This window comes from Salvelinus sp. IW2-2015, linkage group LG8 (assembly GCF_002910315.2).
Source record: "Salvelinus sp. IW2-2015 linkage group LG8, ASM291031v2, whole genome shotgun sequence".
Lineage (NCBI taxonomy): Eukaryota > Metazoa > Chordata > Actinopteri > Salmoniformes > Salmonidae > Salvelinus > Salvelinus sp. IW2-2015.
In genome coordinates this window covers 15,260,631-15,274,927 of record NC_036848.1, presented here as the reverse complement: position 1 = coordinate 15,274,927, position 14,297 = coordinate 15,260,631, and the positions used below count along the sequence as shown (strand labels likewise).

The 14,297-nt window shown below is 45.4% G+C and overlaps 1 protein-coding gene across 8 annotated transcripts in view; it reads right to left on the bottom strand.

Annotated features, from left to right (window-relative positions):
• LOC111967518 (transcription factor COE3) overlaps positions 1 to 14,297 on the bottom strand; it is a 99,897-nt gene that overhangs the window by 13,894 nt on the left and 71,706 nt on the right. For all 8 annotated transcript variants that reach the window (XM_023992591.2, XM_023992593.2, XM_023992596.2 and 5 more), the window contains exons 10-11: positions 13,871 to 13,997; positions 3,638 to 3,726 (exon numbers count right to left, since the gene is read on the bottom strand). In XM_023992591.2, coding sequence (XP_023848359.1) covers positions 3,638 to 3,726; positions 13,871 to 13,997 — 216 coding nt within the window. The remainder of the gene's footprint in view (positions 1 to 3,637; positions 3,727 to 13,870; positions 13,998 to 14,297) is intronic.

Genomic DNA, 14,297 nt, shown 5'->3' with positions numbered 1-14,297 from the left:
TAGAGAGACAAGAGACACGAGAGAGACCAGAGACAGAGAGAAGACAGACAGAGAGAGACAGAGACAGAGAGAGACCGACAGAGAGAGACAGAGAGAGACAGAGACAGAGACAGAGAGAGACAGAGACAGAGACAGAGAGACAGACAAGACAGACAGACAGACACAGACACAGACACAGACAGACAGAGACAGAGACAGAGACAGAGACAGAGACAGAAGACAGAGACAGAGACAGAGACAGAACAGGACAGAGACACAGACAGACAGCAGACAGCAGACGCAGACAGACAGACAGACAGACAGACAGGACAGGACAGAACAGACAGACAGAGAGACAGAGAGAGAGAGACAGAGACAGAGAGAGACAGAGGGGGGGGGGGGCAGGAGGGAGGGAAAGGAGTGTTCTCTCCTTCATCCTCAGTGGGTCTACTGCCAGTGAGGGATAAGAAGTTGGCCCAACAAGAGACTCCCTCCCTCTGTGAGAGTAGGACGGGTCTGTTCCCAGCCTCTATCCTGGAAACCTCTACACTGATGACTTAGACTTGGGGAAAAACAGGTTTTAGCTAGTATATGTCTCTTTTACGACCTCAGACAGAGGGGGAAACCATTTCATCCACCATGCTCTCCTTTTGTCTGTCTCAGGGCCAAAAGGGAAAGGCACATCCAGCATTCTGGAGCGACAGACCACACATCTAGAGAGTGTATGTCTCTTTAGGGTACTTCAGAGCTCCAGGTGGAATAACTCACAAGGCGAACGATATGAAAGAGCAGGAATTATAGAATCCCTCTATCCTGAACTGGCTGGCGTCATCTTCAAGTCAGGTCGATTGAGGAAATGAATTCCGATTTGATTCATGAGTTGAAAAATGCAGATCATCTTATATGAGGATTGTTTCTCTTCAATTGATTTGTTGAATTTGAGAAAATCGATAAGTTAAATTACAATTAATTACCTATCGACTGGAAACCCTGTCTATTTCACTTCTCCTTGACTGTAAATTTTGTAATGGTGAGGTATTTTTTAAACATTTTAGTGACACGGTAAGAAAAGGTACTTCGAGGAATTTAATTTCTTTACTATTACAGATATACGGTACTTTAATAAGTGCTATTTTCATGTGGAAATGTTATGGAATGCACCTTGATCATACGTCATATAGTTGAACAGCATATCTCTTTTACCCACCTCACCTAACCCAACCCTCCTGAGCCCCAGCCCCTACCCCAGCCCCTGCCCCCGCCCCTGCAACCAGCCCCAGCTCCAGCCCCATCCCCAGCCCCAGCCCCATCCCCATCCCCAGCCCCATCCCCAGCCCCTGCCCCTGCCCCCAACGCCCCAGTCCTCCTTGCGTCTGTCTCCAGACATATTCCACTTTCTTTTTTTCTTCCATTGCTTTCCAGGGGCTCAATTATGGGAGGATGGCTCCCTGGATCCAGAGGTGCCCGGAGAGAAGAGATCAGCTGACCCGGGAGAAGAAGTCATCCGACAGGTCCCTTAACAATGATAAATCCCCCCTAGCCTGGCTCTGCATACCACCTAGCTACAACACATAGGAAAAGCTATGGCTAGCTACCGCTTCCACACCATACCACCAAACTGATCTCTTCAAGTACATCATCTAGATCAGGGGTGCGCACACACAGCTCAGGTGCTGTAAAGCTACAGGGTGTGCAGGCTTTTATTCCATCCTCGCACTAACAATTGCATTCAAATACAATTGTCCCCTAACCCTGGCAGTTAATTCCAATGTAATGGCCAAACAGGTAGAAAACACATCTATTCTCCTTGAACATATGATACCGCATATGAACCAATTTTTTGTTGTTGCCGTTAACACATTTTGGCCAATAAGACGGCAAACTCTTCACCTCGGTTTGCTTTTTAGCTCTGTCTCCATTTGTTTGTTTGCTCTGTATCAAAACAGGCCTCCCGTGTGGCCGTATCTTAGGAAAATAGGCCCTCCACATGTAAGGAATGCATCACCATCCAGGTGTCTATTTAAGAGGATTCATAGGCCGTTAAACTTGCCGTGACCTGGGAATGGGTCTGGGTCTTCTACCGCAAAGGTCCTGGAACGGAGTGCCTCCCATGCTGAGCAATGAGGGGAGGCTAGAGCTTGAACTCGTTTCACATATCCTCCATAGATCTGGACAGGGAAGTGTCCGCTTGCAGCCAAGGCAGACTGGAAATGAAATTAGAGGCGAACCTGATCCAGCCCCAGCCTCCGAGGTCATCAGTGACCAGTTGGCCATGCTTTAGCCCCGGTCTGGTCTGTCTGTCCATCACTGGAGCACAGGGTTCCAGCTCTGACACAGGCTCGTTGGAGAAGTGTGGTTGCCAACCTCCTAATGAAATCACTCGACAGGGGTTTCTCGGCTACAAAGGAAAACACCAAAACCAAAGGAGCCCAGAGGAACGATGGCCAGTGTTTTCCTATCTCAGTGTTTCCCCCCTATCATTATTTACATGGAATATCTCTTATTCCCACCATTCTAGACTTGCTGTTTCTTCCTGTAAAAAATAAATAATTACATTTGACTTTAATTGGTTCCAATAGCAGGGTTTGGTGTCTATAGCCTCTGGATGTAGCTTAAGGGAGCTTTGCTCCCTGCCTAAGAGACAAACATTCTACTATCGCTCCTGGCCAACCTTTCTGTCCTACAAGAAAAGGAAAGGAGAGAGGATAACAAAGGGATGAAATGTCAACCTAACTGTTCCCGAGTGATATTGTGAGTCTATCCTGACAAGTCACATTGGGTGAGAGCAATGAGGTACTTCACGAATGGCAAGCTTTAAGGTGTTACTCTTGTTGCTATTTCATTCTGTCTAAAATGTCGGGAAAGCTCGCAGCTGGATGGAAGACGGAGGAAAATCTATTTGCATATTGAGTTTTCTTTTGAATAAATAAATATATAACGGCTGATGGGGACATTCTCCCTCCACCACAAATCAGGGCATCAAAGGGGCCAGACAATATATGCTCACTATTAGTATCAATTTACAAATAAACTACTTTTTTGGTGACTGGATCTCAGACGTCAGATTTTGATAAATGGTTTCAATTTGGCAGCTGCTTTAGACTGTCAGGCCCCATCTGATCAGATCCCCCTTTACAGCAGTTCTCTGCCCAAAACAATCTCACTCATTTAGTGGAGCACCTTTTAGGGGGAAAATAATCTTTTCATACTAACCAGGCGGCAAACCGCCCAGGGCACCTGACGGCTGCCCTACCTGAGTCTGTGCCTAAGTGTGTGTGTCGGGGTGTGTACGCAAGTATTTATCAAGTGTGTCTGAAAGGCAGTGTTGAGCCTTGCATACACTCATGTCTATGTATAAGTGACTTTGCATATGCATGGCTGTTGCTACCTCAAACCTAAAAACAACCAGACCAGGAACACTGTCTCAAACACCAAATACGACATCCCATAACCACCTGTTTCCAATTGTACGAGTTATCAGAACAATGTGCCCCTTGGCATCAGAGCCTGTTCTTAGGGCAAAGGGTTCATAATTCATCCAAATCTAACAAATCAGGTTTATAAACTCAGATATTTGGCGGTCCGAAGTCTGGGTGGTCTTTGGAGTAACAACAGGTGATGATGTACTCCTTGGTGTCCTATGAGGCACTCCACTGACCTTAGGTAACCTCTCGGGATCTCCTGGGTGTCTGGGGATGACCTTCTGTAGCCTCTGGAAGCCGTAGTCGATGGTGGGCTCATTCAAGGCTGGAAAGAGAGAGAATTATCAAGGTTGGAACATTGCTGAGTGAAGCAGCTCAAACATGCATTTAATTCCACGCTTGTATGCCTATGTAGGCCTTATGAAGGTGTTATGTCACATTCTAGAGGAAGATCTCCCCTGACTAGCTGTCCTGCCTTGATACATGTGCTCTACAATAGCCTTGAGTGTCAGCCCGGCGTCAGGCGATCTCTTCCTCCACCGTCACGTCTCTCTCTTTCGTCTATTCTATTTATTAAGCTTGAGACCTTCCACTCAACCTGTCCCAGTCGCTATCCCTTTCACAGGGCATTCCTAACTAATTCAATTGCACCTCCCTCACTCTAAGCCTCTCAGGTACCCCCCTTTTTATTTCATCCCCCCCCCCACATTTGCAAACAACGCAATCTCCATTCCTCTCCATTTCGAGACGAAGGAGAAAAGAGAAACAGCCGGAAATGAGTTAGAGAGATATTTCTCCATAATCAAGCCCATTAATCATAAAAGGCTGTCAAATTTGACTTTGGGGACAATTTGTCAGCCTTCTTGCCCTCTCCGCTTTTGTCACCGGTGCCTCTTGTATTCCGTAAGGATGATTGACACACCAAATGCCGGTGAGTAGAATAGCTAGTTTGCGCTAATATGCATAACCGGCGCTTTCATGAATAAGAATAAGGTGGTGGCGGCAGCGTAGGGTCTTTTCAAAGGCCCGCTGCYGTTTGTCGCGAGCGGCAAATAGATGTTATTACCATTATAACAATATTTGTTTTCTTTCCCCGGGAACGGGCACCCGCGAGCTGCTAAATCAAATTTGTCTGAGGCTCGTTTCACACCAAGGGAAGGAGAAAAGGGCTTTCAGGCTGGGGCTGGGTGGGGATGTTATCTGAAGGGTGACGGAGCCTAGACGTGCCCTCTCCACACAGGCTGCCATTTTGAATATCTGCCCCTGTCCCCTGAGAGGGACCTAGAGAGGAACGTTAGCAAGGCCCAAACAGATTACACTCTCATGGACAATTTCTCCCTTGTCGGGATGAAGGGGATAGTCTACTTTGAAACCAAACACGTCTTTGGATAATGAGGTATTCCTTAGGCCTTGTCAGAGAGCTAGGGCTGAGCATTGTAAAAGGGAATTTCAACACAATCAGGGAAAATTTGAAAAACAGCCAATATACCAAGAGAGTGGGACACTATCAGAGAGAACCAGTGGAAGAGAGACAGCGCAATAGAAAAGGGAATGAGCAGCACAGACAGAGAGAGAGACAGAGACAGAGAGACATAGAGACAGAGAGAGACAGGGCAATAGAAAAGGGAATGAGCAGCACAGGCAGAGAGACAGAGAGAGACGGAGAGACAGAGACAGAGAGACAGACAGACCAGACAGAGAGCAAAAAAAAAGAAAGAAAGAGGGAGAGAGCGAGAGAGAGAATGTAATCTCATAAAGCTTGCCTCCTAATGAACCTCTCGATTGGGAGACAAGAGGGTAGTGAAGCAGACATCTCTTCCTCTACTGCCAGGGCCCTCAGAAATTAAGTCCATTACTTCCCCTTATTAAAATCCCACTGCACTTTGACCCCAGCACCCCATTGGCTACCTGCAGGCCCCTGTTCTCGAGGCCAATCGATACGGCAGCCTCCTTCGCAAAGAGCCCGAGTAATTGGAGAGCGCCGGCGCACTACGCGAACCCTGACCCCCTACGCATTACACACCCCATATGAAGATAGATTGCCTGATTTAGTGTAAACATATGCTGCAATTCCAGCCATCAGTGCCACTTTCTCCATCGTAATTTGTATAGATTTTTTCTTCGGGGGCCCAGTCGTCTTTGTGGTGTCTGACGTTTGGATTTTTTCAAAGGGGAAAGATAATGCAGTTCGCTGGGAAGAGGAGGCGGGGAGTAGGAGTGCGGGAGTAGGAGTGAGGGAGAGAGAGGGAGGGAGAAAGAGAGGTGTGGGCGGGGGGGTATACTTTTTTTATTTATTTAATCATCCATTTATTGCTCTCTATTTCTCGCTCTATGAAAGTGATCAAACGGTCGACTGGGGTCTCACTAAACAGAGCGTTGTTATTAGGTGACCACTCGACTGGGACAAAAGGGAGGGAGAGGGTGAATGGGAATTTCCACTAACACACTCAACCAAGCCTGAGAGGAGCTCTAGTGAAATATGATCCCAAAGCACAAAACTGTATTAGATAGGGAAACATGGTGCTGGTGACAGCAGGGCACAACACAAGCAGGACAGACATTTTCGGGTTCAGGAAAACAACGAGCTCCAAACTTTAGGCATTTAAAGTCAGATAGACCATGTAGCATTAATTGGTATTACAGATGATAATGTTAATTTAATCATCGCCTTAAGTGTCATGTCTTCTACCTTAATACTCTGATATCATTCGGACTTCATTTAAATGCAAAACTCCACTTCTGTAGGTTGAGAGGATTGTTGCAAGTAGCAAAGTCTTTATTTTTGTGAACAAAAATGGCCCATTTGATCGTACATGTGTAACATTTCACCTTTCAACCCACGTGGAAAAACATCCACATGTCGAGCCAGATGTCCTAACCTATTTCTAGAGGTTTAGGAGGAGGCTACCTAAAGCTCCCTCAAAAATCCATTCCCATGTTGCTCTCTGTCTTATTCCAAAGGACCCAAACGACTTCAGTTCGCAGGAGCAAGAGGTTAAGTCAGAGTTAGAACAGTGTACAAGGTCAACGTGATCAGAGGGGACGCTTACTTACACCCCTGAACCGAACAAATATGGGAAACATGATAGAGTTAAGGTGGGCTAGGCACCAATATTCTTAAATAGCTTCCTTTCCTTTGTTGCTACTGAGGGATTGGATAGGTGTTCAACTGCAGAATTGAAACAAATCAAGTCCTTTCAGATCGGTGGTCCAGAATGGGAGAGAGGGAAAAGGAAGCTAGTTAATATTATTGGAACGTAGCAAGTCTCACTGCTCTTTTACAATCAGTCTCACGGGGTGTAGAGACTAAGGCTCCAAAGCTTTATAGGGTTTGCATGCTCAAGCGGTGCCTTGGCAAAATATGTATCCATTTATTCAGCATATGTTTACATCCTCATACTCCAACGCGTTTTACATCTATTTATGTTGAGCTATTTTCTATTTACTTTCCCTCACCGTCGCTGCCCTTCCAACCGCTTAGGTGGCTTCTGCTTTTCTACTTGGCTGCTAGCTGATTCTGTACATGTTTACCAGATATAGCTGATGGATGGAATATGCACTTTAGGGAATCTTTTTTCAGCGCCTTGACGCCTTTCACTCCAGTGATATCCTTGTTGAAGGCACAGTCATGTCCCCGATGAGGATCATCCTCAAACCCATAAATCTCCACTATCCTGCTCCACCACTCAACACATAGGCTCTCCGTGGCTTTCCCTATATTGCACGTATCATTTCAAATGGAGTCCATATTTCATATGAGATACACCATCAAGGCCCCAGCCCATCCCCACCGCCCGGCTGACAGAACAGGGGATTTGAAGCGGCTTGAGCAACATGGGCTCCAATTTTCCATTCCTATCATCTCTATTCATGTTATGATTGATGCAGGTCATCGCTGCGTTTGCCCCCGTCGCCTACAGATGTGTGTATCAGATCATTTCCTCCCTCTCTTCTGAGGGAAGAAATTGTCGGACGCACTAACAGTGTGAGCCTGATCTGAGTCTGTCAAGTGCGGCTGTGTGTTGTCGGCTGGGGGTTGTGGAGCACCGACCGGTCAACAAGCATCTAAAGCCACACTGTTACTGTTACACACGTGCACTACGCTATTGATTAACTCCTTTCATCCCCCTCTCTCTCTCTCTCTCGCTCTTTCATTTGTCCCTCATTCAGAGTAAGATGACATAGCAACCCACTGGGACGCGTACAAACGTGCGATGCTAAACAGAACTCTGGCTTGAACTGCGGTATGCTGTTGTCTGTGTAAAAACAGTTGCTTTCCCCAAACATGACTCCATCAGCATATTATTCTGCACTGTATATATAACACACTGTACAAACTCAATACATAGACCTACGGGTAACCATGCACACACCACGCCCCCCCCACAACACACACACACACACACACACACACACACACACATCCCATCACAGTGAGAGCATAGAAAAGAGAAATTCAAAGCAAGAGGCTTGATCAATCATCCGGGCCCCCTTGCGATCGATGCTCATAGAAATTTCATGAACTTTAAACTGTGATTGACAGACAGACAGACAGACTGGCCCCAGACAGACATGGCCTCTTTAAAGTGGAGAGCCACCAGGGAAGATGAAAGGGCTTCTTCCCTCACCAAACACATACTTCTAATTAAGACTAAAACACTTTGGTGATATGGGAACAATTAGCCTGACTGATGTAGTCTGTATGACTCTTATGACCTCCAGTGACCCCTGTCTGACACCACACTAGACCACATAGCTTTGAAGAGAGAGAAAAACGATAGAACACACCTGACCTTCAGAGGAAAGAGGGAATCTTTTAATGGGTACAGTACATTCGGAAAGTATTCAGACCCCTTGACTTTTTCCACATTTTGTGGATTAAATTGTTTTTTCTTATCAATCTATACACAATATCCCATAACGACAAAGCATAAACAGTTTTTTTTTTAATGTTTGCTAATTTATTACAATTTAAAAAATTGACATTTACATAACTATTTAGACCCTTTACTCAGTATTTTGTTGAAGCACCTTTGGTTTCATCAGACCAGAGAATCTTGTTTCTCATGGTCTGAGAGTCCTTTAGGTGCCTTTTGGCAAACTCCAAGCGGGCTGTCATGTGCCTTTTACTTAGGAGGGGCTTCCGTCTGGCCACTCTGCCATAAAGGCCTGATTGGTGGAGTGCGGCAGAGATGGTTGTCCTTCTGGAAGGTTCTCCCATCTCCACAGAGGAACTCTGGATCTCTGTCAGAGTGACCATCGGGTTCTTGGTCACCTCCCTGACCAAGGCCCTTCTCCCCCGATTGCTCAGTTTGGCCGGGCGGCCCACTCTAGGAAGAGTGTTGGTGGTTCCAAACTTCTTCCATTTAAGAATGATGGAGGCCACTGTGTTCTTGGGGACCTTCAATGCTGCAGAAGTTTTTTGGTACCCTTCCCCAGATCTGTGCCTCGACAGAATCCTGTCTCGCAGGTCCACAGACAATTCCTGGCTCGATCATGGCTTGATTATTGCTCAAACATGCACTGTCAATTGTGGGACCTTATATAGACAGGTGTGTGCCTTTCCAAATAATGTCCAATCAATTGAATTTACCACAGATGGACTCCAATCAAGTTGTAGAAACATCTCATGGATGATCAATGGAAACAGGATGCACCTGCACCTGGATGCACCTGCACCTCAATTTCGAGTCTCATAGCAAGGGTCTGAATACTTATGTAAATAAGGTATTTAATAAATGTGAAAACATTTCTAAAAAACAGTTTTTGCTATGTCATTATGGGGTATTGTGTGTAGATTGATGAGGAAAAATATTTTTTAAGAATTTAAGAATAAAACAATTTAAGAAATTTAAGAATAAAACAAAATGTCGAACAAAGGAAGGGTTCTAAATACTGAACTGTATTTTCAATGAAGTAGGCCTATCAGTTTACCGCATTTTGTCTCCGTATGTCTCTGTAAATCCTACACAGATGTCAATGGGACATAACTCATGTCTGGATTCAGCCCCAAGTCAATGAGTACTTATCACATCCATTTAACGCTACAAGTGATGAAACTACACTTACTCTAGATTCCCTGAAGTTACCGGTAGAAGATTCCTCTTTTATTAGACAGACCAGTGTTCTCCACTGAGGGAATTCCCCTCTCTTCCACAGAGACATGCCACATTTCATATATCAAAGACAGAGATCTACTGTCTTTAAGGAGGGGGGACTAGCAGAACTAATTTCAGATAATAAGCGTTTCTGTGGGGGCATTGTAGGCTGTGACTCAAAAATAATAACTTCTCAGGTGTGTGTGAGGGGGTATTTATTTTGAGGCACACACTTTCCCAGCCTTGTCACTCCGGTCTAATCAAGGCACCAAGGAGGTAATTATTCACTAGCTGATTAACATATCTTGCCGCTGAAGCGGATGCACACTCTAATCACAGGGGTTGCGTCATTCTCAGATCTCACAGGAGACGAGAGAGGCAACAGAAGGGAGTGGTTGTGTTGCTGTCACCTCCACTTCTCCCCATGCTCTAGAGGACAACCATCGATGTGATGTTCTTCTGTGTCTACGTGAAGAAACTAAATGTTTGATCCGACCGTGGTTCAGTGCAAAACTGTAGGCACAGGGTGAGGGGGTATGTATGCTCAATCATGGGGAAGACTACTGTGCAGCAAAGATGGACATCTGGAAAACAATTAATACATGATTGTGTAAAAGTGATAATTTTTCTTTCTATACTGCACGCAAGTTGATACCACGCATGCTTGCGCATAATTACCTCCATGTGTTACAGTGAGAGTATTTAAACAATAAAAGTGCAGTAGTCAATTAGTCAGCGTACAGTGCTACAAAAAGAGATCGCCGACAGGGCTGGGAAGGACCAACACACCACGTCGAGTAAGTCAAGTATTTTACAGAGGCTCAAATTCGACACTACGGAGAAGCCGAGGTATAACTCTCGCTCCTTTGTTACATGTTCACAAGACCTTCAGCATACTGTATGGAACATTTTGCTAATATGTTCCATGTGGCCAGCCCCTGTGTGTGTGTGTGTGTGTGTGTGTGAGAGAGAGAGACAGAGAGAGAGACAGAGAGAGAGACAGAGAGAGAGACAGAGAGAGAGACAGAGAGAGAGACAGAGAGAGAGACAGAGAGAGACAGAGAAAGAGAGAGGTAAGGTACAGTACAGAGTGGACCATTGTTTTTCTCCTCGCTGTGATAGGAACACTGGCCCTGCCCAACTCCAAGGCAATATGCCCTGAGAGAAAACAGCGACTGCCCATGCTGAAAACCTCTTAAGGGTTTAGCCTGGGAGGGAGTGGCCGCCAGGGCGCCAGGTCTCCTTTCATGCCACACAACAACCAGGTCCCAACAGCAGCTCCTGCTAGCCGTCTCTGCCATTGGCTGCATTCTCCTTTCCGAATAACCTCATCCAAACCAGCACTGGATTGCCACACGTCAGATTAACCCAAATAAAAGGCTATGTAGCTTGGACTGGCTTCTCACACCCCTTCACTCTAACACCCAACCTCTGGGTCACACGTCCTCTCCCTCTAGACAGATGTGTTTTGTTGTTTGGGGGGGATTTGGACAAGATGAGGCTTGCCACGAGAACCCCCTGAGGCTGCTGCCCCCCAGGCTAGTGAAATAGTAGTCACAGACTCAAACCATGCATCACTCCATGAAATGGATCCGGCACAGCGCGTTTGTTGTACACTACACTGCCATCCACGAATGATGGCATTCACTTCCTATGAATATTATCATCCGTTATGGCAGAGGAATTAGTAACACTATTAAAAATAGTACAATTTCCACGAGTAGTGGTAGTAGTACTAGATAGTAGTAGTAGTACTAGAAAGTAGTAGTAGTAGTAGTAGTAATGGTAGTGGTAGTAGTGTTAGTAGTGGTAATGGTGGTCCAGTAACAGCAGTGGTAGTAATAGTAGCAGTATCATCATTCCAGTATTTAGTGGGGTGGTGTTAAGGCAGGGTGGTGTTGCTGGATCCATGCTGCCAGCCTCAGTGCTTGTAATGCATAGATCAATGTGGCCTATGGGGAAGGGGAATCGATGGGTGCTGAGTTATTGCAGTACTTGGCCACTGATTTTTAGAGAGCTGTGTTTTCCCAGGAAAGTCAATACCTCCAGGCTCCCCTCATTAATTTCACCCTCCCCTCCTCGAGCTGCACCTGGGGATATACAACCCCTGAGAGAGACTGGAAGTCCGGGGGAGGGAGGGAGGAGAGAAGAGAGGGGGCAGAGAGGGAGAGGGAGGCTAGGGAAAGAAAGGGTAAAGGATGAGATGGAGAGAGAGGGGGAAGATGGAGATGTGCAGTTGGCAATAAGAGGAAGATGCATGAATAAAAAGGAGAAAGAAGTGTGTGGGAGAGAAACCATCACATTTGTATTTGGATATCATGTGTGTGAGATATGGATTTCAAGTACTGCACAAGAGAAGGCTCAAATTAATGATTCTGACTGGAGGGCAAACAATCCAAGAAGCCACTGGTCTGTCTGTCTGTTTGGTTATAGGAGAAACCAGCACCTATAATATCTGTCTAGACACCAGACCCAACTCTTTAGTTCCAATATCAAGGAGACCAATCTCTCACTGTCTCATAAGTCAATGTGGACCCAGACATATTAAGGCAGTGACAGAGTCAACATAGTCCTGTATGTCTCTGTATTGTAGATAAGCTGCAGTCACATAGAAAGTGTCAGGTAACAGAGTGGCCCTAGGAGCGCAATTCGCTCAGGTTCATTGTATTGCCATTCTAGCCCATGGCAACAGTTTTAATGCCTAGGATCAAAGCCTGGAGACACCGTTCTCTGCTACAGAGGGAAGAAAGGGAAAGAGGGGAACTTATCTAGGTCTCTTTTTTCTCCCTCGGCTGAGTTTAAAAGAATAAAACATTTAGACCCATATGTACCTCTGTCATAACACGACGTGTGGAACACTCCCTCTTTTTTGGCATGATATCAAACAAAATAATGTGTTACATTAGTTAAAACCTTTGGTATGTCATCTCTACAACTCAACTGATTTGCTACGCTATTCAACGCTCTTTGATAGGAGAGGGCTATGTTTTTGGGAGGGGACGCACTGAAAGACGAGCTCACTTGGGCATCTGGAAGTTCCCCAGAGGAAATGACATCATTGAGCCTGGATGCATTCTCTTTCCTGTTCAATTATACACAAGCTTGCCTATTTAGTATTTAAAAGCTTGCCTCATTTTGCATTCATGAAGAAGACACTCCTGGCACAATAAACACGCTCCAGAAATGCACACAGAGAATCTTGAAATATGTATGTGTAAATCAGATTAAATGTTGATGTGTGCACAATATGGGTCTCAATCTGGAGAGAAGAACTAGAGACTAATGAGCATTTTTTTTTTTTGTTGTTTTTTTTACAATATTATGATGCAGGCACCTGTCTGTGTTAGGAATGGAGTCACCACTAGGGAAATACAGCTTTGTTGATTTGCTATCAATCAAGTCAAAAAGTTTTTGTTTTCCATTTTTATCGACTTCAAATCATAAAATGCTCACCGCACACCGTACTTCGGTGACCACATAAAGTATTACAACTCCTTCCAGGGATCCACAACTCTACAGAACCCGAACCAGAAACCGTTTGCTCTACAGAACCCGTCCCGCGGCCTAATAGACAGGACGAGATAACAGGAGGACTCTATTCACCACACACGTCCATAAAAGCAATACACCGAGCAGTTGTCAGTCATATCGTCAAATGGAATCAGATATTAGCATTGCAAAAGGAACCGTAAGCTGGGTTGGACGGCCCATTGTGAAGTTGTCTATTTGCTTCGCTCACACTTGCATGGGAACTAAGCGGTGCTTTGAACAGAGGGGAGAAGGCTGCAGCGATAAACCTGTGCTTAACAGAAAGCCTTAACACAGTCCCCTCTTTCATCGGCAACACAGTGACATTTACTTATCACACTAAACAGCCATCCATCTGACCTTTCTGCTACTTTGAATGGCATCTGGATATTCCGATGGAATAATCGGGAATAGTAAAGCATTGATTTAAGGGAGCGATACTCCATTCTGGCGGCAGTCACGCCCCGGCATAAAAGTCTGGACATCAGACAAAGGCTTGAAGGATAACCTGGGGAAAAGCTCCAGCAAAAAGAAGGGTAGGACTCAATGCCCTTGCACAAGGGAAATGTTTACCACCTTGAAAGGACATAGGAGTACGGGGAATGGAGCCACCACTATATGTATGATAATATATAGCATGGAGAACAATAAACCCTATAGGAAGATGTGGTGACAGTCCCAATGCCCATTTTTTTAACTCAATATAATGGTTAACCTATGTACTAATAAAAACAGACCTTCAGATGAAGTGATACCAAAGGGCTTTAAAGGGGAGGAGAGGAGGAAGCAGAGAGATATAGAGAGAGGGTAAAACAGATAAAAAGGAAGGAACAGTGATCTTACCGGTGTAGACAAAGCGTCCTGGTGCCCCTTTGCAGAACTGCTTGGATTTGTAAGAGAGCGTGACCTCCACGACCCCTGGGATGTGGCGAGGGGGCGTCTGGACCCGGATGGCGTGGGGCGTGATTAGCTGGAACACATCAACACGCACACTCGTTTAAAACGCTAAAAGCAGTGCACTGTGGGAGGTATGGTCATTTCTTACAATAGACGTACTTAGTCTTAGTTTGATCTCAAAGGTGCATTTACAGCATCATCCACAACTCTGTCTAGAAAATTCAAATGTGATCATTTTAAAAGTAATTTAGAAGACAATAATATCTGGAGCAACTTCCAGTTCAGTCAGTACATAAGGCCAAACGATGAAGCACGGTAAACCCAACCGAATACACACCGATGAACTGTCTTGAACTATGTGTAAAGATTTCCA